Genomic DNA, 26,164 nt, shown 5'->3' on the forward strand with positions numbered 1-26,164 from the left:
AGACTTTATTACGTCCCAAGATAATTCTCTTCGGTTATAGTCGCAACCGTGTATATTCCCCCTCAAGCCGATACCACAACAGCCTCAAGGAACTACACTGGACTTTGTGCAAACTGGAAACCACATATCCTGAGGCCGCAATTATTGTAGCTGGGGATTTTAACAAAGCAAATTTGAGGAAAACGCTACGGAAGTTCTATCAACACATTGACTGTAGTACTCACGCTGCTAAAACGCTCGACCACTGTTACTCCCCCTTCCGGGATGCCTACAAGGCCCTCCCCGCCCTCCCTTCGGCAAATCAGATCACGACTCCATTTTGCTCCTCCCTTCCTATAGGCAGAAACTCAAACAGGATGTACCTGTACTAAGATCTATTCAACACTGGTCTGACCAATCGAAATCCATTCTTCAAGATTGTTTTGATCACGTGGACTAGGATGTGTTCCGGGTACCCTCTGAGAATAACATTGACGTATACACGGACACAGTGACTGAGTTCATCAGGAAGTGTATAGGGACTGTTGTTCCCACTATGACTATAAAAACCTACCCAAACCAGAAACCGTGGATAGATGGCAGCATTCGCGCAAAATTGAAAGCGTAAACCACTGCATTTAACCATGGCAAGGTGACTGGGAATATGGTTGAATACAAACAGTGTAGTTATTCCCTCCATAAGGCAATCAAACAGGCAAAACATCAGTACAGAGACAAAGTGGAGTCGCAATTCAACGGCTCTACACGAGATGTATGTGGCAGGGTCTACAGATAATCACGGATTACAAAGGGAAAACCAGCCACGTCGCGGACACCGACGTCTTGCTCCCGGACAAGCTAAACACCTTCTTCACCCGCTTTGAGGATAACACAGTGCCACCGACAATCCCGCTCCCAAGGACTGTGGGCTCTCGTTCTCCGTGGCCGACATGAGTAAGACATTTAAGCGTGTTACGGCATCCCTAGCCGCGTCCTCAGAGCATGCGCAGACCAGCTGGCTGGAGTGTTTACGGACATATTCAATCTCTCCCTCTCCCCACTTGCTTCAAGATGTCCACCATTGTTCCTGTACCCAAGAAAGCAAAGGTAACCGAACTAAATGACTATCACCCCGTAGCACTCACTCCTGTCATCATGAAGTGCTTTGAGAGGCTAGTTAAGGATCATATCACCTCTACCTTACCTGACACCCTAGACCCACTTCAATTTGCATACTGCCCCAATAGATCCACAGACGATGCAAATGCCATCACACTGCACGCTGCCCTATCTCATCTGGACAAGAGGAATACCTATGTAAGAATGCTGTTCATTGACTATAGCTCAGCCTTCAACACCATAGTACCCTCCAAGCTCATCATTAAGCTCAGGGCCCTGGGTCTGAACCCCGCCCTGTGCAACTGGGTCCTGGACTTCCTGACGGGCCTCCCCAGGTGGTAAAGGTAGGAAACAACACCTCCACTTCGCTGATCCTCAACACAGGGGCCCCACAAGGGTGTGTGCTCAGCCCCCTCCTGTACTCCCTGTTCACTCATGACTGCGTGGCCACGCACGCCTCCAACTCAATCATCAAGTTTGCAGACAACACAACAGTAGTAGGCCTGATTACCAACAATGACGAGACAGCCTACAGGGAGGAGGTGAGGGCCCTGGCGGAGTGGTGCCAGGAAAATAACCTCTCCCTCAACGTCAACAAAACAAAGGAGCTGATCGTGGACTTCAGGAAACAGCAGAGGGAACACGCCCATATCCACATCGACGGGACCGCAGTAGAGAAGGTGAAAAGCTTCAAGTTCCTCTGCGTACACATTAACTGACAATCTGAAATGGTCCACCCACACAGACAGTGTGGTGAAGAAGGCGCAACAGCGCCTCTTCAACCTCATGAGGCTGAAGAAATGTGGCTTGGCCCCTAAGAACCTCACAAACCTTTACAGATGCACAATTGAGAGCATCCTGTCGGGCTGTATCACCGCCTGGTACGGCAACTGCACCACCCGCAACCGCAGGGCACTCCAGAGGGTGGTGCGGTCTGTCCAACGCATCACTGGGGGAACACTGCCTGCCCTTCAGGACACCTACAGCACCCGAAATCACAGGATGGCCAAAAAGATCATCAAGGACATCAACTACCCGAGCCACGGCCTATTCACCCCACTACCATCCAGAAGGCGAGGTCAGTACAGGTGCGTCAAAGCTGGGACCGAGAGACTGAAAAACATCTTCTATCTCAAGGCCATCAGACTATTAAATAGCCATCACTAGCCGGCTACCACCCGGTTACTCAACACTGCACCTTAAGAGGCTGCTGCCCTATAACATAGACATGGAATCACTGGTCACTTTAATAATGTTTACATACTGCTTTACTCATTTCATATGTATATACTGTATTCTGTTCTACTGTATTTTAGTCAATGCCACTCCGACATTGTTCATCCTAATATTTATATATTTCTTAATTCCATTCTTTAACTTTTAGATTTGTGTGTATTGTTGTGAATTGTTAGATACTACGGCACTGTTGGAGCTAGGAACACAAGAATTTTGCTACACCCGCAATAACATCTGCTAAATAAGTGTATGTGACCAATAAAATGTGATTGGATTTATAGCTGGTCCTTCCCTCCACCTAAGAATGTCAGAGATGAAATGAGAACGGCATTTGAGCAGATCAACATGAACTTCATGTAGTTACATCAGCCAATACAGTAAGTTTAAATTAGCATTTTTATGGGTATATGGGTATACTTCACAAATGTCACTTTGCATAGCTTTGCATAGCTAACTTAGCTATTGCTTACACATCCAATACAGCAATATCCAATTAAGCTACAGTCGGTGCTGGTGTGTGTGTGCTTATATACAGTTAAAATGATACTTTTTATTGGTATGGGTATACGTCACCAACATCATTTCCTGCTCACTGAAAGGTGGATGTAGGCTATACTCTTCAGTTGTGAACATGACTATTTATACGACAATTGGCCTACTTTTCTGAATGTATACATACCCCCTGTCTGGGGGGCTGATGAGCAATGATACGGAGCCAGTCTGATATTAGTTGATTACTGATCCCCCCAACCCTGCCACTCTCTCTCGCTCTTTCTCTCTCTATCTATTTCTATCTCTCTCTCACACACACACCCCCACAGGACCATTCACACAGTTCAATCATAACCGACACATTCCTCTCTGTGTGGCTCATGTTTTTCACCAATAGATCCATATTTTCTAGTGTTGTATATGGTAGTATAGTTTATTTTATATTTCAGAGATTATCTTTATAAAACATTTCAATGCAGCAGCAAACTCTTTGACAGAGGGGTTGAATCTGTGCCCACCTTTCCCCCTAAGAGTAGTCATGTAGTTGCCTGAAAGTTCAGTCACGTAATTACCTGTTTCCATTTGGATGTGACACTCCTGACCATAGCAACCATTGCCTGATTGGCAACACCTCACTAATAACTGAGAACAGATTCTAGAAAGAAGACCTACACTTTATCCTATTCAACTTTTTCAGTTTCCGCCCTCTTGAACCTCCTGATTGGTCTTTTGAAGCTATGCTCTAATTCTACACATAGTGTATGTCTTTTTCTTTTTTGTATAATTTTTCCGATTGAGCATGCTTAAGGTGCTCTTCCAGGTTGTGATCAAAGGCTCTTTTTTTTCATGGCTTTTATAGGTTCATGGTTTCTAAATGTTCAATATTTTTCACCTTTCTGGGCCTTTCTTCAATAAATGTTTGTTAAATATACAACCTTTTGAGTCTTGTCTATTTTCTGAAGATTCAGTAAAGTACATACACATATATATTTTCACTAAACACAGCATTCCAATTTTCACCGCTTAGGTACTTCATATTTTATGGTATTCTGACCTAATCTGATCATGGGGGAAAGAACATACATAGTTCCCTATATACAATGTTTCTCTTCTGAGAATTCAAGTTTTTGACAGACATCTACCATAATTTAGAGGTTAAAACTACTTAATGGTGTTCTTCAACTGGATCAATTGCTTTGCAATGACCCAGTGTTACAAATGATGTCTTCTATTGATTTTGCGGCATACTCTGGGATACCCTTGGATGTAATATAGCTAGACAATTGATTGAACATTGGTCAAATAATGTTGGATAGCCATGCTGCCTCATGCTAGTTGTGTTGGTTCTTGTGTTAAACCGATCTATATTTTGTTTGACTACTGGTAGCATGTTTTATCGATCTGTGATCTGTGATCACCAGTTGTCATTGCTCCTTGTTCTATCTGTGCCGGTACACTACAATTCAGCCATATTTGAGACTTGACCCAGGATTAATGATAGTAACTTCAACCCGGGGGAGGCACTTTGAGGCTGGTGAGCTGGTCTGGGTCTACAGCCTCCTGAGAAAGAAAGGGTGCTGTCCCAAGCTGGACAGTCACTGTGTGGGTCCCTGCAGGGTCTTGGAAAGGATGGGGGAGGTGGCGTACCGGATCCAGCTGCCTCCCAGTGGGAGAAAGGTGGCACTGCATCGGAACAGGTTAGCCCCATACAGAGAGGCAGCTTCTCCTCCACAAATCCCAGAGACCCCCACAACCTCTCCCTCTGGCAATGACATTCCCCACACAACCACAACCAGGCCCCGCAGACTGGGGGAGAATCTCAATTACATACTCCTTGCGTCCTCTCTCCTCGCCTCCTTCTCAAAAGCCATTGGATGAGAAAGCCAGTGGTTCCTCCCCTCTGAACTTCTCCTTTAAAGGGTTTTGGGAAATAGGCGAAGAGAGAGGAGAGAGGACGCGAGGAGTATGCAATTGAGATTCTCCCAGGGCTCCAGAAGGCCCACTCACCCAGTCTCCCCTGTGTCAGTGCATAATTCCTCAGACCCACGGACTGTCCCCCCTGTGTCACTGAATGGTTCCCTGGAACCACGGACTGTATCCCCTGTTCCCTCATCCTTTTCCCCCATGTCCCTGTCTTCATCCCCTATGCCCCAGATGGACAGCCCCCTACCACGGACTGAGCCCCCTGTGGCATGGGGTGACACTCTGCCCCGTCACGGCCACACAGACAAAGTGGGCTGGGCACCACATGTCTGTTTTATTGCCATGCTTGCATTGTTCTGCCTCTTTCACATCCAAACAGAGAGTTGGATACCTGTTGTTTGAATACAGATTTATTTGGCATAGGCTATGGCCAAATAGTAGCCTATGTGAGTTCTGATTAATAAACCATTCAATTCGAGATCTCAATCCTCTGTTGTGGGCATTATTTTATTTATGATCTATTGAGGTCATTGCACCATGTTAGATGTAATAATATTGGATACCTTTATACAGTACATACAGTACCAACACATAATTAGACATAATAATACAGCCTGTATTATTTTTTGACAATTCATCCAAAGTGCTTTACCTTAAAAATTGTAAACAGGCCCAAAAACAGGCAAAGCTGGTTGAAGTGGATGGTGACTGCACTTGGCCAGTAGTGACTAGATGTGTAAAGACAAAGCAATATCATGAAATCTGATTTTGTCTTAGCTTTTAATTTAAAATATTCAACTTTATTTGATTTTAGATCACAGGTAAAATGCAGCAATTACATTACTCGTCAAGAGAAGGAAAGGAGGTAGGGAGAGAGGGAGTTTCTTTAACCAAACCCACCTAGACCCATCCATCCTCTCTCTCTCCCACACCTACATCCCTCCATACAAGTGCCATCTATCAACTTTCAGTCAAAAACACACTTGAAGCAGATTTAAACATTGAATTAAACCGATTTAATCAAAGAGCACTTGAACAAGAGTGAGCCGTTTAGGATGAGGGGGATAAAGAAGTTGATCCTGTCTAAATTGGCAGCATGGGATTGGTGCCAACAGCACAACAATTTCCCCAAATGTATCCTGGAGAGAAAGAGAGTGAAAGCATGGGGCAGTTGAGGGATCATTCAAATTCTGTGAGAGGGACACAGTATTTCAACACACAGGCAACAAGTAAATAGCCTGATGTGGACAACCATTCACAGGCAAACAATTTTAAAGTGTCTACGGGTAATCTACAGGGATTACCACACCACATGTAAGAGATGGAGAGACACCTTGAGAGCATCATGCCTGACAGGAAGTGTAAAGAAGGGTCTTTCCTTGAAGGACGGGGAAGGAGAGGAGGGTCTCAGCTGAGGTCCGAGCATTCTGATATCTTCTGTCCAGTTGTCCCTCAAACAGGCCTGCAGGTGCCATCAACCAGCCTACATACCATCTGAGTGAGTAGAGAGAGAGAGAGAGAGAGAGAGAGAGAGAGAGAGAGAGAGAGAGAGAGAGAGAGAGAGAGAGAGAGAGAGAGAGAGAGAGAGAGAGAGAGAGAGAGAGAGAGAGAGAGAGAGAGAGAGAGAGAGAAAAAATGATAATCACTGTTGAGCGTTCAATTTAAAATAGTGTATAACTGTTCTAGAGTCATATTGTCTCAGCACAGTTGGGTACAGCAGGTTTAGAGAGATATGCAGACTTACAGTCATGGGGCCAGGATTATTGTTTCTCATCAGGGTGTTGTAGGAGGCGGCAGCGCAGGACCTTGAGAACATAATGTCCACACTGAATATGGGCTGAGTGACTGAACTGTGTGAATGGTTCTGCGTGTGTGTGAGTGAGTGAGAGAGAGAGAGAGAGATTGGGGGGGGGGGGGGGGGTTGTAATCAACTAATATCAGACTGGCTCCCTATCATTGATCATCAGCCCCCAGAGAGGGGGTATGTATACATTCAGAGAAGTAGGTCAATTGTCACAGCAATAATAGTGTTCACAACTGAAGAGTATAGCCTGTCTGCCTTTCAGTGAGCAGGAAAGGATGTCAGTGAAGTATACCCATACCAATAAAAGGGCTCATTTTATCTTACTGTACTGGATGATCATCATATGATGCTGCACATTTTTTTCGTATTACACATTCTCGAGTGTAGAATTGCTTTTCTACAATGGGTTACCAATTAAACAAAAAATGTTATTTTGATAAATATACTGAAGAAAAATATAAACGCCACATGCAACAATTTCATTGATTTTAATGAGTTACAGTTCACATGAGCAAATCTGTCAATTTAAATAAATGCATTAGTCCGTAGTTTATGCCTGCCTGCCTGCTCATACCATAACCCCACCGCAATCATGGTGCACTCTGTTCATAACGTTGACATCAGCAAACTGCTCGCCCACACAACGAAGTGATTGTGTTACCTGTTTAGTTGGCTAGCTATCTCTTCTGAACAGTGGCCTGGCGAGAGAACAAATGTTCTATGCCAGGCGAAATCGCACATCATTAGCTCATTGTTATGGATGTTGTATCCCCCAAAAATGCACTAGCTAGCAATCAAGGGATAAGAACATTGCCAGCCATCATGGCAACAGAACATTTAGAACGAACGACTGGGTCGCGTCCATAGATTTAGAACAAAAAGAGTTAACAACTGGGTCGCGTCTCTGGCAACCAAAGGGATAGAACGAATGACCAGCCAGCTTGGGTAGTGTAGTGTCTGAAGGTCTATTGATTTTGCTGATGTTTGCAAATGGTGTAATAGATGAACTTTACTCTGCTTTGCTGAAGCATTTGGAAAATCATTGCTACATAGGTTTCTTGGAATAGAGGACATTTGGAGATATGTGAAAGCCGGGGATTGGTTTATTAAAATCACGCCATATTATGTTACATAGGATTTAAATACCAGGTTCTGAACAAAGGGAGGGAGAGAGACAACATATTGGATCAACAGATTGGCCGTTTCTCTCCAGATATAACTGCAGATATCTGTAAATTAATACTGTGAACTTTGATACAATAAATCTTTATAATCAAAGAACAGTGTAAGCGGACTTCTTATCATCACAGCATAATTAGCAACGTTGACTTGGACACCACAGTAGCAACCCTAGATTTGTGTCAGGATTGTATCTCATGGAAGGATGAAATAGTATGAATAAATTCATAAAATTACGTTTTTAATGAAAATATGGAAATCATTATTTGAATATGTTGTAATCCGTTGTATAAAAGTGATAATGCCCTCGAAGCCGGTTTGCCTGCCCTCGACTTCCTCTTGGCCCTTAAAACACCCGTGCCAATATCCTCCAAAAACTGGCTTCACGGGCATTATCACCTAACTATTTCATCCCTCAACGAAAATATAGGCCTAGTCCCGACACATCTATGATTGCTAGCTTTTTGTTCTATATCTATGGACGCGACCCTGTCTTTCGTTCTAAATGTTCCATTACCATGCTGGCTGGCAACTCAATTATCCCTTGCTTGCTAGCCAACTACGGCTAACACAGTCAGGTCAAACAGTGCAGCTAGAATAACAGCAAAGTACCTGCATTTGTGTTTGTTTAAGCTGTTTTGGATACATCCATAACCATGAGCTAATAATGCGCGATTTCGCCTGGCATAGTACATGTGCTCTCTCATCAGGACACTGTTCAGAGGAGCTAGCCAACCACACAGCTAACGCAATCACTTCAAACTGAAGCTGGCAAGACAGCAAACTAGCTGCATTTCATGACATTTGACCTGTTTTTCTATTGACGTTCTTTGTATATATCCATAAAAATTATGCTGATTCGTGATTTCGACTGGCTGATAAAAGATGTCAGTCTCTTCCTGATGCTAATTCTCAATAGGACAGTCGAGATCGAATTTCAATATTAAACAATGTTGCAAATGTCGAGAGAGACATCAACGTTTGTACAAACCCCTGTTGTTGCAAACTAAATGTTAGGCTAGAAGCAAGAGGAAATAATGACTAGATGCTTTTTACAGTGGAGATCAAGTTCATGAATTGACTGATGGGACAGTGGATGTGCAGGGATTTCTCTGATGGAACAGAAAACTAGATGACCATTTTTTAATCATAGGCTTACCATGCTAAACTGTTTTTTTTATTAGTATGGCTTAGAACGCTTCTCAACCAATCACAATGCTTGTTTTGACCATCCCGTTGTAGAACATGTATTTGCATATTTCGTTAGGGAACGCCTACTCTGTGAAGTGCGCTTGTGCAATAACTCAATTCATCCTTGCACTCCTTCTAAACAACACAATTGTAGGAAACTTTGGCAAAGGGTATAGTCTACAAAACTTAGTCCACTCTGTTCGTAGTATATTTTAGTTTTGGGAACAGAAAACTGTATTGAAATCAAATATTTCATCGATGAGAGCATTTGCAGAATGTCGGTCAAAAGCCATCTCGTTCCATCTTCTCCCACTGCCGGCCACTGGGCTTCCTCTCACCACCATATTTGGTAGTGAGTGGAAACGCCAAGCGGATGCTTTATATTTGTACATCCGGTGAAATATCTGTCTCATTGTTCTCATCTATGACGTTAATGGCTAGCGAAATATGATGTGTTGGGAAGAAGGATGTGTTTCTGATATTGTTTGATTGCGTGACATGACATAGCTTTTTAGCCCATAGACTGTCAACTACTAAGGGCGTAAGCTAGCTAGCTACAAGAACAGAAGTTGACTAAAAGGTGTGCATTTAGCCTCCTCCTGCCTGGGTGAGTGAGTTGGTCTGGTGTTCAGCTAACGTTACGTAGCTAGCTAGTAGATGGCCGCTAGTTATTACGTTAACTAGCTACCAAATAGTGGGGGGTAGTGACTAGACTACCTGCGGTGGATTTGATGGTAGCTAGCGAAGTGAAAAACTATCCTGATTTGCAAACTGTTGCCGGTCTAGAAAAACTGGCTAGTTGGCCTGTTAGCTAGCTGTCCAGGTGGCTGATTGTGTAGCTAGCTATTTAACAAGTAAGCTAGTGTGATGAACCAGAATTGCAACACAACACAGTGGATCTGTCTCTTCATTTCAGTAACGTAGCTACAGCCAAAGGGTGAAGTTAATTGTAGCAAGAACAACGTTGTTAGCTAGCTGACTAGCTAATAACTAACTCCAAAGCTGTTGGCTTCTAGCTAAGTTAGCAGCTAGCCAAATGACTGAGGGGATGTGGTCTGAAGTGAAGACGGATGTTTGTTGAGTGTTCAGGAAACAAATGTAGCTAGCTAACTTAGCGAGGTTTGATAATGGAACATCAGGTGGTTAAACCATATTGCCAATGCTCAATGGTAATAAATACAAAAGCCAGAAGTCCCTGGTGTTTTCCATACACGTGTAACTAGTTAACTACTCTGTAAACTGTCCATTTGAGCAATTAAAGTTGGGTGGAGACTAGAGTAGAGTGAAGTCCATTGTTGATTACCACGTTGGCACGCATGCAGTGAACTGTGGCAATTTGTTCAGCTAAGTGGTGTTTACATTTAGGGCAGAGCCAACAAGAGGTCTGAAAAAGTGTAACCATTATATCGCGAGAACAGCAATGGTGAGGGGATTTTGTTTCTTGTAGAATGTATACATGTTCCTTTTCTGGGTGTTTTGGACAATTGGCTGATATTTGGGTTGGCTTCTTACTACTGTATAAAATGATACATAATAGTCTACTGTCATCTTGCGCTATAAACAGTGAGTGTCCCCGGGGATTGAACAATATTCTGGAATGATAAAACTACTGTCAGGGCCGCGGAGTTGTTGAACATCTGAATTTTATACAACGGGTGGGTTTAATCCTGAATGCTGATTGGTTAAAACCGCATTCCACAAATTACCACGGGCTAAATCTATGAAGTTAAAATGTCTCTTTACTCTGTTCCATCTGACTGCGCAATCCAGTGTCTCATCAGCCCAGCGGGGCACTTTATTAACTTGATCTCCACTATAAAAAGCATCAACACATTATCTCACATTTCATTTAGACTAACATTTAGTTTTCAACAGCAGAGATTTGTATAAACCTTGTCTTGCTGTAATGAACGAGACAGGTATGGAGCGTTTCTCATCAGCTGGCATCATTTTTATGGATATATACAAAGAAATGTCAATTGAGAAAAGGTAAAACGGAACGAAGTGCGGGTAGTTTGCATTCTTTCCAGCTTCAGTTTGAAGTGATTGTGTTAGCTGTGTTGTTGGCTAGCGCCTCTGAACAACAGTGCCCTGCGAGTGAGCACATTGTCTATGCAAGGCGAAATCGCGTCTCATTAGCGCATTGTTATGGATGCATCCCCATATACGTGTAGGATAGCCTATTTATCAGCATTAACTAAGCTGCCCAGTACACTAGCGAAATCTGTGTCCTGCTACAAGCATCTCTCCATCTGTCTGTTCTTCGTTAACTAGGCTAGATCTAAAAATCATTACATATATCCTCAGATGTTACATGAAACTTGAACTATATCATCAATTTGTAACAAGCGGTAGAATTATTAAACAGTTTTATCGTTTTGTAGTTTTACAGTAAATGCTGCTCATGAGTCGAACTTGCTCTCTAAACTGCACCTCACACGGACATTAGCTACCCTGAGCCAGAATCTAACCTTGTATTGTATTTTGCTCTGCAAATGTGAAACTTCACAATTCATGAGTTTAATGGTAATGTGTGTCTTGAATAAAATTGAGAAGGAAGTGATCCATCAACTATGGCTCTATGGAAGATAAAACTACAACATTAAAATGCAAGCACATCAGAAAAGTAAAGTATATGACATTCTATGTGCTGATGACGACTGCAAATGTCTTCAATAAGACCTTTTTCCATTTCTGTGTCCTCCTGTAGATGTTAGAGCTGTGATGGTGGTGTGTCCCCTGCCTTCATTGTGACTCGTGTCCACTACCTTCCTCTCCCTGCCCAGTGTGTGTGCCACCATTTCACCATGACCCTGCATCCTCTCCTCTTCCTGTCCCCCATCCTTGGGCTCCTGGTGCTGCCTTGTCTGTCATCCCATGTGGCCAGCCAGTTCAGCATTGTGGCCAGCCGGACAATGACTGAGCAAACCCAGTGCTCTGAAGCATGTAAGTTTGAATCAGAGAATCAACAAATCAGGTGTGTTGCCACACGTGAAAAGTGAAAACACACATAAATACTATATTTTTGCTCCGACTCTATTATTTGACTGAAAACGTATCAAATATGTTCTGGTTGTGGAATGTACACCAGTTCACTAAAGCTCACCAATGTTTGATACATTGTTGTCTTACTTCTTCTCATATAAATGTTAGTCACTTATAACCTGAAGAAGCTCTTATAGAAAAAGATCAGCTGCATGCATGCTACCTACATACTTCTCAAAGACTACCTCTTGGATAAAGCAGGAACACTGCTGATATGGGAGTAGCCATAATGTTACCCCCCCCCCCCCCCCCCCAAATCACATCTCTCTACTGAAGGACATATCATTTCAAAGCAACCATGTGTTTCAGATTTAAGATGAAAGGGATTCTTAGGCCTTGCTGTGTTGTGTATGAGCCTGGCGCTGCTTTGGAGAGCCTTGCCCCTTGAGTCTTCAGGCTGCATTTACACAGGCAGCCAAATTCTGATATTTTTTCCACAACTTTTTCTTTTGCCCAATCACATCGCGTCTTTTCAAATCAGATCTTTTTCAGATCTGATTGTTGAAAATACCAATTAGTGGGGGAAAATATCAGAATTGGGCTGCCTGTGTAAACGCAGCCTTTGTCATGACATTTTATTTTGTAAATTAAATCTTACAATACTTATTGCCCCACCACCTGAGTCTGGTCGGATTTATGCAGCAAATACATAGCTACATATAACCCAAAGGCAGTTGTTATCTCCATGGGAGGAGTTAGTTGTAAATGGCCCAGCCTTCTTCCAGTTCCACCACATGATCCACCCTAAACAAGCGACAGGGTTTCCTAGAGGCAATGTGGGTTGAAAGTAGTGGGGTATGAAAACAAGGTTGGTATTACCATCTGGAAGCATGTAATGTGTGGTATGACAGAGGGCTATAAATACATAATCATTTAGCATTCCAGCTTAGAGACCTCTGTGTTTGGGACACGTCGTGCCCCTAGCATAGGGTGACCCCCTAGTAACTTAAGAGGAAGGGGCGTGAGGGGCAGTCTGCAACTTTGATTTTCATATCCCCTCACTCTGCTTTCCCCAACTCACAACCCTCCACACTCTTTTCCCGTACCATTTGGAACAGCTGGGTAATCATTTAAAACACAAAGCATCTGGCCTTCCAGTTAGTTTACTATCACTGACCAGGAATGGCTCTCTAGGCCAGACTTTGTTTTTCTCTCTCTTCTTGCTCGATCATTATTTCACCTGAAGTTTTTAACCGCAAAGGAGTTTTGATGCCTCCGTGCCTAGCAGCAGCTTTAAAATAAGGCAGGAGAGGAGACAGACTTGAGGTCGCACAACTCGCTCTGCCTCCTCTCACATTGACTCCCCGGTGGGGCCAGCTCCTCTCTTCGGTGCAGGCCCAGGGCTGCTTCTGCTCTGCTGCTTTTCCCCGCCTGTTATCCTCATCAGTAGGTCTGCTCTGCAGTGGGAAGAGAGCCATCAGGCGTGCACGGCTGGATGTTGAGGCTGAGGTGTGCTGGAGCTATCTCCTCAGTCACACACGAGTTTGGAAGGGATCAAAGGAGGCGTAAACAGGCCTGTTTTTCTCCCATCTGTTTCTGTAATGGATCCCAGATCTCCTGAAAAACACGGACTGTGGTTGCTGAGACTGTCAGGGTGAAATTAAATAGGAGTAGTACTGAAAAATAGAGTAAAAACAACCGTAGTCCCCGGGGTGAACATTTTAAAAGGAATTCCCAGGGCTGATTGTGGCAAATTTTTGGAAGACATGTTTGGATAACTCCAGAAAAGTATTGTTAGTTGTTGACCAGCTATATTTATGTTGCCTGCATAACAAATGCTCTTGGTAGGTGCCATTCTTCGGTCTGAATTTATATATGTCTGAACATTTTACTGAATTAATTTGAGACATACAGAATGTGACCGTGCCAGGAATCTTGCTCACAATTAAGTGTAGAGGGGTACAATTTCTGGCTTAATATTGTATATGATTTTGACTGCATGCAAGATTTCCTTATCATTACATTTTTGTTGTGTTTATTCCACAGGCTCACTCAATACAGCATGTGATCATGCTTTCTTTTGGAAAGAAAAGTCCACCTGCTTTTTCTTGACGTGTCCAAATGGCACCAACTGCAACAGTATCTCCGTCGCTGACCTGATCAGGAAACAAGGTGTGAACACAATGCTGCAATATATAAACATTGTGGAATGTTTATTAGCCTCTTTTTACCATCAATATTAATATTATTAGTTGATAAATCTAGTTACTGAATCTTTTGGTTTCCAAGGGTTGTAAATGAACAATCTATTTTGTGATTGTAATGCCTTTACATTTGTCACAGTATTTTAAATACCTTTTCCCCCCAGATACAGACATCCGTGTTTTTAAGAGAGAAACTGGAACAGCCACTCAGTCTTCAGATTCCAGTTCCAGAACTCCATCAGAACTTAAGAACCCGACTGCTCATAAATTGAGCAATAACAGTGATGATGGTCAGGCGCCGACTGTTGGAGACTCTGCTGTTGTCTCAGCTGCATCTACCATGACTGAGGTACCCATGCCAGCTCCCAAGGATGACGCCGCAACTACAGTATCTGACACAAAGGGCCAAAGCCCAGTGACAACCACAGCCACTTCAGTAAAGCTGGAATCTACTACTGTTAGGACTCCCAAAGCCCAGACCACTTCACCAGCCATCCCACAGATAACGACAACAATGGAATCAGAAACAACAACCACTACAACTACTACCACCACAACAGCAATGCCATCTACTACCAACACCACCACAACACAACCAACTACCACCACCACAACAATCCCATCAACTACTACTACTACCACCACAACAGCAACGCCATCTACTACCAACACCACCACAACACAACCAACTACCACCACCACAACAATCCCATCAACTACTACCACCACCACCACAATAAAAACAACAGCATTACCGTCAACTACCACTCCAAAAACAACAACAACAACCACCACCACCGCAGACACGTCTACAGATGAGGAGAAGAAGCCATCACCAACCATTCTGGAGGCACCCAGCACTCGAGCTACCTCCAGAAACTCTATGGTTCCTTCAACCGCCACTGCTGAGGTCGGCACAAAAAGGCTAGACGGAGGCACCAACACCAACAGAGCCATTATAGACGTTGTTGCCGGCGAGATTCTGACTCGCCAGTTGGTGGACACAAGTGCTCTATTGGCTGTCCTGTTGTTTGGCCTCCTCTTCTTCCTAGTTACGGTTGTCCTCTTCCTCACACAGGCATATAAGAGCTACAGGAGGAAAGACTACACCCAGGTGGACTATCTCATCAATGGAATGTATTCTGATTCAGGGGTTTAAAAGTGACAGTTGAGTGTTTACATTTCAACATGGTTCAGTTATTTCTATTTTTCTATTTTCTTTATTGGAACAGGGTTAATAACATGCGTGAGTTAACAGATTGTCAATGTTGCACTAGCCTTTGCCATAGTATTGTATTACATTTCTGTCTTAAAGGTACACTAGCATACAGAGATTTTTTCAACTATGTATAAGTTGCCCCAGGCCTGCTGTGGTTTTATTCAGGCCTTAAGATCTTACGATGGGTCAAGAAATACACCTCTTGGTCATCAGGCCATGGGCCAAAGTATCACCACAGTGGTTTGTTAGTCCTATAAAACTATGTCTTCCATTTCTATGCAGATGACGCTTCCACCTCCAACCAATAGGATTAAGGCCATAGACTGTTAAGTCGTCCGTTTTTTAAATAGTGAATATAATTCGGAGTTCTGTGGAAAAGGGGCTGAAAAGGTTTATTCATGTAGCTTTGTTTAAACTCTTATTTAATTTACTGTACATTTTTCAGGTGTATGTATACATTGCTTTGGGTTGGTTTGTTTGTAATTTTTCATGCCTTTTCCCTCTGTTCATGACTTGCTTGTTTCCTTTGTTTACCATTCCTGTCCTTGGATTAAGATTGAATGCCAAAATGATCACTGTACCACTGAAGCACATTAACGTTAAAGCCAAGGGAATTGCCTAGCCATTATGAACTCCATTCCACGACGAAGAAGAAGGACCATGACCAAAAGAGACTTTCCAATGCGGAGGAACTTCTGTCAAGGGTGGAAACGGGTCTGAAGGCCTGTTATGTGCCAATTTAAATCTTACTAACGTGCAATTAGATATGTTATTTGCAGTAAAGAAAACAATTAAGAATTAAATTGATTGTTCTTTCATCCCCACAAATATTCAGTAATGTCAGTAAGGATTAATCATAACTCCTGTAAGACTTTTAAGATGTTTGCATGACTGTGTATATGCTGTGTTTCAGGGAGAGATTCGATGTTGTTTATTAGAAGGGCATATCAATGTCTGGGTGTAATTAAGGTGGTGCATGTAAACATCCCACAGCCATAGCCCAGTAATAGCTGCCTGGGAATATGATGCACATGTAATGTGTCTGTTTGTTGGGAAAGTTTGAAGGTCTGGGAATTAATTGGCAGAGAATAAAAAAAATGAGAGTGGGGAGGTGGTCCGACACCTTTACAATGCACACGCCAGGGCAGCATTTATTTCGAGGGAAAACAAAAGGAAAAACAACCTTTTTAGAGTAACATTTAGGAGAAAACCTTTTTAGAGTAACATTTAGGAGAAAACAACCTTTGGAATCTCAAGGCAGTTTTGATGTTATGTTTGTCTTTTGCTTCTCTGCTTGCTTATCTCTCTTCATTCCAGTGCTTTCTAAAAGTCCTTGTTCAGACAACCATTACTGTGGACTTTATCCCCGTTCCCCACAAAGTTTTCCAGTGAAAGTCCTGGTCCACACAGGCTCTAGTTTCTCAATCATATTTGGCAATAAAATGTTTGCCTCTTGCAACATCACTGCAAAAGAACATTGCTTTTAGTAGAAAAATAACTATCAATTGGTTACTACAGTATCTGCCATACCCCAATATATTGCTGCCAATATTCATATATTTGGTTTACTTCAGTGTTTGAGATTGTTCTATTTACTCTGGTTGTGGGTGTTTGTTCTCAGTATTGAGCTGTAACTGTCAAATCAGAGAGAGCAGGAAATCAGAGCCTCCAGTACGTGCGTCTGCAATATCTGCAATATGAATACCTGGTGAGAAGCTGGTAGCTAGGGGTTTAGTCATAAGCTCGCTGACATGATGCCTGTATAAGCCTTTTGTTTTGAGAGGACCTGTCCCACATGGACTTCATTACTGTGTGAGGGGTATTTGTTGCACTGAGGCGTGGGTATATTACTGCAAAACCCAATATTTATAAGCAACAAAGACCAATGGAAAGGCAGATTTTTTGATTTGTGGATAGGGCCCAGTGGATCAAAGGGAATGCCACAGGCTATATGGTGCAGGTGACTGTAAAGGCAGGTTTCATTACGGCATATTTTTCTGGGCTGGGAATGGTTTCCTGCCTCACTCACACGCACTGAGAGGGACATATGCTTCTACTTTCCCCCTTTCGAGTTCAGGCCAGTTGGAGAACCTTAGCATTCAACCCGAGGAGTGCTTTTTCTGCCAGGTCTATGGCCTAATCCTGTTTGCAGTGCCTGGAGTCTTGTGAAAGAGCGAAGAGCAAATTATTTCTCATAAAAGTACTTTTCTGTTATTGCATTTTATATATAATATAGAGAACATGGGTAGAAGTAACCTAGTAGTTACCAAGTGAGTGTGCCATTGTTCAAAATGCCTTTTTTACATTCTGTGGCCTCAGACACATTATGGGCTAAGTGCAGTGTCAGCTAAGCAAATCAAAGCCCAACACTTATTTGGAGACTGATACAGATAGATATAGATAACATAGGTTTATCTAATAGTAAAGGGTTATTCATGCCAATTATCCTCTGTGCGTGTGCAGTATAGCCAACTGGCCATTTGCTATAAGGAAGTGTATACCGTTCTATAGCCTACATTTCTTGAGGAGCGGATGTTATAGAAAAATCATCCTACACTGGACCAAGAAGGACTCACTTTGTCACTTTGATGTTTTGACATCCTCTGTAGCCTACACAATATATTTTACAGGTCAAAATTATTCTCACTGTCACATAAAAATTTACCACGTTATCTTTGATACTAAGCCTAAAAACGCCAATAATTTCAATATTGACTACTTTATATAAAGTCAATATTACATTTACATTTTAGTCATTTAGCAGACGCTCTTATCCAGAGCGACTTACAGTTAGTGAGTGCATACATTTTCATATTTGATGGACACTATATTAATGTAGCTTGTTACAGAAGTATATTTATTGGAGCCGTCAGATGATTTTATTTGCCCCCAAGTTTTTCCTTTTCGTTGTTTTACATTAAAGACTGTAAAATCACCAGGAAATCAGCTCAAAGTGGTTTTAATGTAGGAAATCTGTATCCAATGATTCCCATGCATACATGCAGAAGCATTATGTGATCATATCCCGATATAATCAAGAATTGAAATGATTATGTTTTTGTACTATGGATCTGTTTGGACTTCTTGCGGTCAATTTGCAGTGTACACATGTTCTGGACCGGTTCCAGACCCGCCGATCAAGAAAAAATCGTCCCCTGGCTGAATGTAATTGGGCACCCCTTGTGTAAAGCACAGATCATCCAATACATTGACCAGATATTCCAGTGTCCGCTGTAACAAGGAAAATAAATGTCTTCAGAAATGGATGGCAGTCGGGAGGCAAGATCAGGTGGGACCATTCTAGCCAATGAGAGGGCAGAAACGAGCGTGAACAACAGGCACAACTCCGTTATAAAGTGTTTTTTCTCAAAGTTGCCGGGATGTCAAGTGTCCTACTTATATCAGTACACTCGTAATAACCTACGTATTACGAAACTTCTATTGGATCAAATAAGCCACACGTAGCAAATAAGCCATTACATTTTTTGTAGACCAAATTCGACATTCATTGACCTCCATACTAAAACTCCTCGCTTGGTGAGCGGAAAATATGCCACCTGCTAGAGAAGATAGATTTTGGTCCCAGTTATCCCTCTCGCCTCGCCCCTTCCTCTCTGTATAAAGTAACCTTATGTCTAGTGACGTCATCTAATTTCCGTTGCCATTCTCGTCTGTGCCTCTACAATCAGCGCAGGCAGGCTGGAGTAGCGTTCCAACAAAAGTATAAAAAGTATCGACCAAGGCTCCCGCTCGGATTTTAACTTTATTTTGCACAAATAACCCGAAGAATGGAGTCGGGGTTATGGAATTAAAGCCACGAGCACTAGCGATGGACCTTCTTCTTGTGGAATTACTGTTTTATAGTAGCTTGCTCTCTCTAGTTCATGGTAAGTAGCATTTTTTTTGTTCGGACTCTGCTCGGAGGTGGCAAAGTTCTTAAACACTGGGAAGCAATGTGGCTATAGCTACGTGATACATGTATCTCGCTAGAGGTCGGTAGTTATGGTAGCCATAATTAAGTTATCCGTTTATGTTTTAGAGTTGAATAGACTCTAGCATGTCTTTTCGGGTATTTTCTTTTAAATATTATACGTTTGAGTCTTTTCTTTCTAAGTTGGATACTGACTGTGGCAAGACAATCGCAGGAGTTCACTCAAGCCGAAACTCTCGCGAATTTGTGATGCGTTCACAATGTATCAGAAATAGTGAAACGTTCAAAACACAAAATATGAAATGAGACACTTTATTTTGCGCAACTTTACTTAATTATTGCGGGGAACCGCAAAAGTTCATTTTAGAGTCTATACTCCGAGGCCTCAATGTACTGGGATTGATCGCCGGTGTCGGGTGTCATTTGGGAGCCCTTGATTTTCTGCTTGTAAGTTTGTGAGAAAGTGAAGGACAAGTTGTTTCTCTGATTCTTTCTTTCAACTACTTTTTGAAGTAGCAAAACATAAATACCCAATGAGATAGCTGAGACAGTTTGTCTAAATGTGCCCCAAAATTCCTTAAAAATATGTCCATGCCTATTCATTGGTTAAAGATGGATCATTACTATCACACCACTAACAAAATGCATAAACATTTTACTTTCCTGGTATTTACAAAAAATATGTATCACAAAAAACATATCTAATGCAAGTCTACAAGTGGGACTAGGTCTATATAGTTTATTTTGTGTGTGTGCATTATTAGACAGCTGTTTCCAATAGGTTGACTGGCTGAATGGACTATATATAGATTACATTATTAGTTCATCTTTTATCGAATATAGGCTACCTAGGCTTGCTATACCTAGAAATAAATCAATACAATCTTTCTGAATGCAGTTTAACATGATTGCACACAATTAGAATTTGAAAGAGTGAATCTTTTTAGGTTTTATGGCCATTATTCTTTTAAATTGAAAATGGCAGATTATTGGCCACTTAAATTGTTTGTTGATCATTTTTCCCAGCCTTGATTTGGACAAATTATCATATACAGTGCCTTCAGAATGTATTCACACCACTTGACTTTTTCCACATTTTGTTGTTTTACAGCCTGAATGTAACATTTATTATCTACATACGATACCCCACAATGTCAAAGTGGAATTTTGTTTTTTGAAATAATTAAAAGCTGAAATATCTTTAATGTAAGTATTCAACCCCTTTTCTTATGGCAAGCCTAAATGCATTCTGAAGTAAAAATGTGCTTAACAAGTCACATAAGGTGCATGGACTCACTCTGTGCAATAATGGTGTTTAACATGATTTTTTAATGACTACCTCATCTCTGTACCCCACACATACAATTATCTGTAAGGTCCCTCAGTCGAGCAGTGCATTTCAAACACAGATTCAACCACAAAGACCAGGGAGGGTTTCCAATGCCTCGCAAAGAAGGGCACCTATTGGTAGATGGGTAAAACATACAAAAAAAAAAAGCAGACACTGAATATCTGTTTGAGCATGGTGAAGTTATTAATTACGCTTTGGATGGTGTATCAATACACCAAGTCACTACAAAGATATAGGTGTCCTCCCAACTCAGTTCCTGGAGAGGAAGGAAGCTGCTCAGTGACTTCACGATGTGGCCAATGGTGACTTTAAAACATTTAGAGTTAAATGGCTGTGATAGGAGAACTGAGGATGGAATCAACAACATTGTAGTTTCTCCACAATACTAACCTAAATGACGGTGTGAAAAGAAGGAAGTCTGTACAGAATAAAAAATATTCCAAAACATACATCCTGTTTGCAATAAGGCACTAAAGTAATACTGCAAAAAATGTGGCCCAAAAAATATTTTTTTTGTCCTGCAAAGCATTATGTTTGGGGCAAATCAACACATCATTGAGTACCGCTCTTCATATATTGAAGCATGGTGGTGGCTGCATCATGTTATGGATATGCTCGTCATCGGCAAAGACTAGGGAGTTTATTTTTATAAAAAGAGACGGAAAATAGCAAAATCCTAGAGGGAAAATCTGGTTGTCTGCTTTCCAACAAATGAATGTTCCTGAGTGGCCTAGTTACAGTTTTGACTTAAATCGACTTGAAAATCTATGGCAAGACTTACATCTCTGTCTAGCAATGATCAACAACCAATATTAACAGAGCTTGAAGAGTTGGAAAGGAATAATGGGCAAATATTGTACAATCCTTAGACTCACCCTAAAAGACTCACAGCTGTAATTGCTGGCAAATGTGATTCTAACATGTATTGACTCGGGGTTGAATACTTATCTAATCAAGAAATATTGGTATTTTATTTAATCTTAAAAAATAAAAATTATTCTACTTTGACATTAGAGTATTTTGAATTGCAAAAAAAAAAGACAATTAAATCCATTTTAATCCCAATTTGTAACAACAAAATGTGGAAAAAGTCAAGAGGTGTGAATACTTTCTGAAGCCACTGTAGCCCTATATTGCCCTCTGAATATTATCAATCACTGTTCATTCAAAAATAAGCTCATATTATATATTTTATGTATGATTGCAGTTGTTTCAATTACACTCGCCTCCTAGGTAAGATTCAGCCCTTCGATCACTTCAGTGTTTAATACGTTTGACCATGTTCAATAACTGTGTTGCTAAATCAATCCCTTCAGATCTATTTTTCCAATAGATCTGGGTTTTGGCTAATTGTTAGACTGTGAAAATAAAGCCTTGCAGTGTATGGGAAAATTTGCACGACTTGAGGTGTGAATGTTATTCAATTCCATGGAGGAAGAATGTAGCCTATAGATTTAATCTTTTTCACACAAAATCACTTTTGAAATATGAGTAGGTTATTTGTTTCATTTCAGCCGGGGATGTAGAGAGGAAGTTTAGCTGAAGTCTGTACACTGTAACAGGCTGTCTAGATTCCCCATGGGTCTCCCACACCCTTTTCCCTAACACCTACTCTTCCTCACACCCCCAGACACCACACACTGCACAGCACTCTGATAAGGCTTTGGAACCAGGGTGCTGTTGTTCTTCCTCCCAACCAGAACAAGACAAGAAGAGGGAGGGAATCATTTCTGAAGCTGGGCACAATGCTGGAGCAATGGAGGCTTTCTGCCTTCCTGCCTTTCAGGACACTTCTGAAGCTTGTAGAGTAGACACCCCCTTCCCTTCACCCCCTATCTCTCCTCCCAGTGGAGGGCCAGTTAATCCTGGTGACAAGCTCAGACTCCTCAGCTGTTCCTTTGTGCTCCCTCTTCCACAAACGCCAAGTCCACTGGATCCAGGTGCTCCTAACTCACCCCCTTTTCAAATGACTGGAAAAGCTGGTATGAGGCAACATTGATAAGTCATTTGTTTGCCTGTAGCTCAGTTGGTAGAGCATGGCGCTTGCAACGCCAGGGTTGTGGGTTCGATTCCCACGGGGGGCCAGTATGAAAAATGTATGCACTCACTAACTGTAAGTCGCTCTGGATAAGAGCGTCTGCTAAATGACTAAAATGTAAATGTAATTTGAACTGGCAGAGAAAAATGTCAGGACAGCTTTTGACTTAGTTAGGCTTACTCAGAAATAGGCTTAGGTTTTTGGGACCCTGTGCAAAAGTAAAACAAAGCAGACTTTGGTATGCGTCTTATCCCAAGCTGTGTGCCCTTGAGCAGAATTTAGTTTCTTATTTAGGTAGTAGCTTATTTGATAGGCTGAACTGCTGTACCTTCCTCTCTATTTGATAGGCTGTACTGCTGTACCGTCCTCTCTATTTGATAGGCTGTACTGCTGTACCGTCCTCTCTATTTGATAGGCTGTACCTTCCTCTCTATTTGATAGGCTGTACCGTCCTCTCTATTTGATAGGCTGTACCGTCCTCTCTATTTGATAGGCTGTACCTTCCTCTCTATTTGATCCATTTTCTTTTTTTAAAATCTTTAAGTGCAAAATTCATGTGAGGCATAGTGCATTTATATCATAACTAAGGAAATGCCTGAAGTTTCTGAACCCTATATTTTTATATACCCAGTCTTAATTTCTCTCTTCATGGTGGGCCCATCTTTGGAGAGTGCATTTCTCCAGAGTGCCAGAGCTTTCATTGTGCTTTTTCAAAGGAAGTTTCCAGGTTCCTCCTGCTGTTTTATGCAGATGGAAAGTTTTCTTCATTGAGTGTTGCTGAGAAAGAAAATGAAATGCTGTCGAGAGGGGAACGAAAACATGAGCTTTGAAGATGGACCTGAACAGGGACTATCACTATAGTGTTTTTGTGTAGGGTTATCTATTTTGATATAAACTAGCTTTCTAGTGTATAGAGTTGATGACTGCCTCACTAGCTAGATGTTTTGCAGGGTTGAGTTTAGCTACATCCTTATAGCTACAGCACCAAATGAAAATGTGGCCCATAGGCTGTTCGTTTCCATGTCTGTATTAGCTGGCTTGATAATCCTACTGTTGGCGCCACTTGAACATGATGATGGGCAAATAAGGAACCACATTCTTCTAAGTGAATGATCGTGCCCAGGGGCCAGTCATGGATGTTTAGGAAAGAGCTGGCATTGTTTGTTTGGTAGTGAGACTGGCTCCTGGCCCTGCCTCTTGGGATTGTGCATTTGGGGCAGAGACCGAGAGGGACTGCTTTGCAGCATGTGGAGTGGACAGGCCTCTGCTCTGATCTCATAAAAAGTGCAGCTGTTGAGGAGAGATTGAGCTTTGTAATCCCCACTGTTATGTATCCACTGGGGGCTGAGGTGTCAAGAATCCTCCCTGATGGCTTTCGGTGGTCTCTGTCTGGGCCTCCACATTCTGCTGTCTTTTTAGGAATGCCTTTGGATTACCAGTGCGGCATATTTGTTTTCAACACTCCGATGTCCAATACACACCACCACTTACTTCCAAACTACATCCTTGAGATCTCATAATAAGTATGTTGTTTACTTGTTGTATGCCAAACGTTGACTAGACCTAGTATCTAGAGACAGCATTTCTGTGATTGTGGCATTTCTATAGCCTATTTCTCTGTACCTTTAGGCAGTGAGACTGTGTTCATTGTGTTCTTATGTTCCTCTGCAAGTCACAGCTCTCCTCTTTCAGTTTTGACCTATGAACCTTGTGATTTAGGGAAGAAAAGAAAGGGGGAGACACACATGGCCTTATGGTAGAATTAGGCTGTGACTTTAAATCTAAAGCTTCTTCTCCCTCTTTAGTTCTCCACTAGGACCTGTATGATAGCAATCTTCTGTGTCTTTCTCAATGTCTAACATGTGCACCACACTACAAAGACATGTATGTGTTTGTGAAATCCAGATTTCATCCACAAAAGCATGGTCTAAAAAAGGTTACGTTGGACATATAGGCCTAGATATGGGGGAGGGTAGAAACTAAAGTATGAGGTCTCCTATTCCATTTAAATGTGTAGCTCATCTCGGTTCATTGGCCTCGCAGCCCTTTTGTAGTCAAGAATGAGGAGTGGTGTTCTGAGGACGTGTAGACGGGCAGTAAATTGTGGTTAGTCTGGATTTTTATCCTGTTCAGGGGGAGGAAGTTCTCCTTAGCAGCAGCATGTAGACTGGCTGACTGGCTGGCTCCACCATGTTACAGTCTGATGTTCCTGCCAGCTTCACAACAACTCCAACATGGTCTATGATTAGAAGGTTAGGCCTACAAGTTTGGACTGAAGGTGAAACGAGTGATTATACCCCAGAGAAAGTTAGATAACATGTTTTGACAACTTTTTATGTAAAACATTGCTAACAGAAGCATCATGCCCATAGTGGGCACAGGGGCAGCCCCCCCCCCCCCCCCTTTGGAGGAACTGTCTCAGTGAAGTACTGTGGTGGAAACCAACGATGGCTCTTGTCTGTGCTTAGTAAACTTACATGCTACTAAACCACAGTGTGGCACCCAACCCACAGCCCTCTCTCCTCTCCGCAAGCATTGTGTCAGTGCTGTCTGTCTGTCTGTGATGACATCAGTCTGTGTGTATGCGTCCAATGCCCCCATCCCAATCAACAGTCACTGAGTCACCACTTGCTTACTGGGTGGCACATTATGCAATCCAGCTTTTGCTATTGGCTTTCACTCTCATTGTGGAATATCTAACTTGATTCTAAATGTAGCTAACATGAAAAGGTCATGGGCTTCTCTTCTTAGTCACATTTCAACCTAAATGAGAATAGGGTCTATGGCTGTGAACCTTTTTTTTCTTTCTAATGTATTTATTTTCATTTTCCTCAGGATCCCCCTTGCTGCTGTTTGCCAACCGGCGGGATGTAAGGCTGGTGGATGTGGAGGTGGTGGGGAGGCCAGAGTCTGCGGTGGTGGTCAGCGATCTGGAGGATGCTGCTGCCGTGGACTTCCTCTACTCTGAAGGACTCATCTTCTGGACCGACGTCAGCGAGGAGGCCATCAAGCAAACCTACTACAATCAGTCCAACTGTAAGCTTTACAGCGCCACATCCCAGTTAGGGCTGTTATTATGTTGTATTTACTTCCATTTGTAAGTGTGTTAAATAAGTGTTAAGTAAATAAAAACAATTTATTCTGCAAAGCATAAACTGGAAAAAAATTCCAACCTAAGCTAAATCTAGGAAATCACACAAGAATGTCACTATTAACGGAGGGATATTGATAAGTGTAGACCTAAGTGTTCCCACTCAAATGTTGGTGTTTTGTTTCCAGCTCTGAAAGAGGCCTTGGGGACAGGACAGACTGTCGTCGTGTCGGGCCTCGACTCCCCTGACGGACTGGCTTGTGATTGGTTGGGCCGTAAACTATACTGGACCGATTCGGAGACCAACCGCATTGAAGTAGCCAACCTGGATGGCACCTCTCGGAAAGTGCTGTTCTGGTTAGACCTGGACCAGCCCCGGGCCATCGCCCTGAACCCAGCCCACCGGTGAGTCTCTGTCCCTG

The 26,164-nt window shown here is 42.3% G+C and overlaps 2 protein-coding genes and 1 long non-coding RNA gene across 7 annotated transcripts in view; 2 read left to right on the top strand and 1 right to left on the bottom strand.

Moving 5' to 3' along the window:
- Positions 1-5,235: 5,235 nt before the first annotated feature.
- On the bottom strand, positions 5,236-6,634 carry LOC311134523. The gene is made up of 2 exons (XR_014613701.1): positions 6,494-6,634; positions 5,236-6,243 (listed from the first exon to the last, which is right to left on the bottom strand). It is a non-coding gene; the product is annotated as an uncharacterized lncRNA (long non-coding RNA).
- A 2,695-nt stretch (positions 6,635-9,329) lies between these two features.
- Positions 9,330-16,799, top strand: cUnh11orf24 (chromosome Un C11orf24 homolog). Of its 4 annotated transcripts, none has more exons than XM_084169160.1 (4): positions 9,330-10,346; positions 11,634-11,869; positions 13,955-14,080; positions 14,277-16,793. In XM_084169160.1, exons 2-4 carry the CDS (start codon positions 11,731-11,733, stop codon positions 15,269-15,271), a joined length of 1,260 nt encoding a protein of 419 aa, XP_084025286.1. In that variant the 5' UTR covers positions 9,330-10,346; positions 11,634-11,730; the 3' UTR covers positions 15,272-16,793. The 4 variants fall into 4 exon arrangements, with proteins under 4 accessions (XP_084025286.1, XP_084025285.1, XP_084025287.1 ...); XM_084169159.1 differs by having other exon boundaries at positions 9,332-9,530; XM_084169161.1 differs by having other exon boundaries at positions 9,332-9,503.
- Positions 16,800-18,975: 2,176 nt separating this feature from the next.
- The window catches only part of LOC311135273 (low-density lipoprotein receptor-related protein 5-like), a 52,133-nt gene continuing 44,944 nt past the window's right edge, over positions 18,976-26,164 (top strand). For both annotated transcript variants that reach the window (XM_084169224.1, XM_084169225.1), the window contains exons 1-3: positions 18,976-19,218; positions 25,487-25,687; positions 25,931-26,147. In XM_084169224.1, coding sequence (XP_084025350.1) covers positions 19,134-19,218; positions 25,487-25,687; positions 25,931-26,147 — 503 coding nt within the window. In that variant the 5' untranslated portion in view covers positions 18,976-19,133. The remainder of the gene's footprint in view (positions 19,219-25,486; positions 25,688-25,930; positions 26,148-26,164) is intronic.

The sequence above is a fragment of the Coregonus lavaretus genome (assembly GCF_964263955.1).
Source record: "Coregonus lavaretus genome assembly, chromosome: 9".
Lineage (NCBI taxonomy): Eukaryota > Metazoa > Chordata > Actinopteri > Salmoniformes > Salmonidae > Coregonus > Coregonus lavaretus.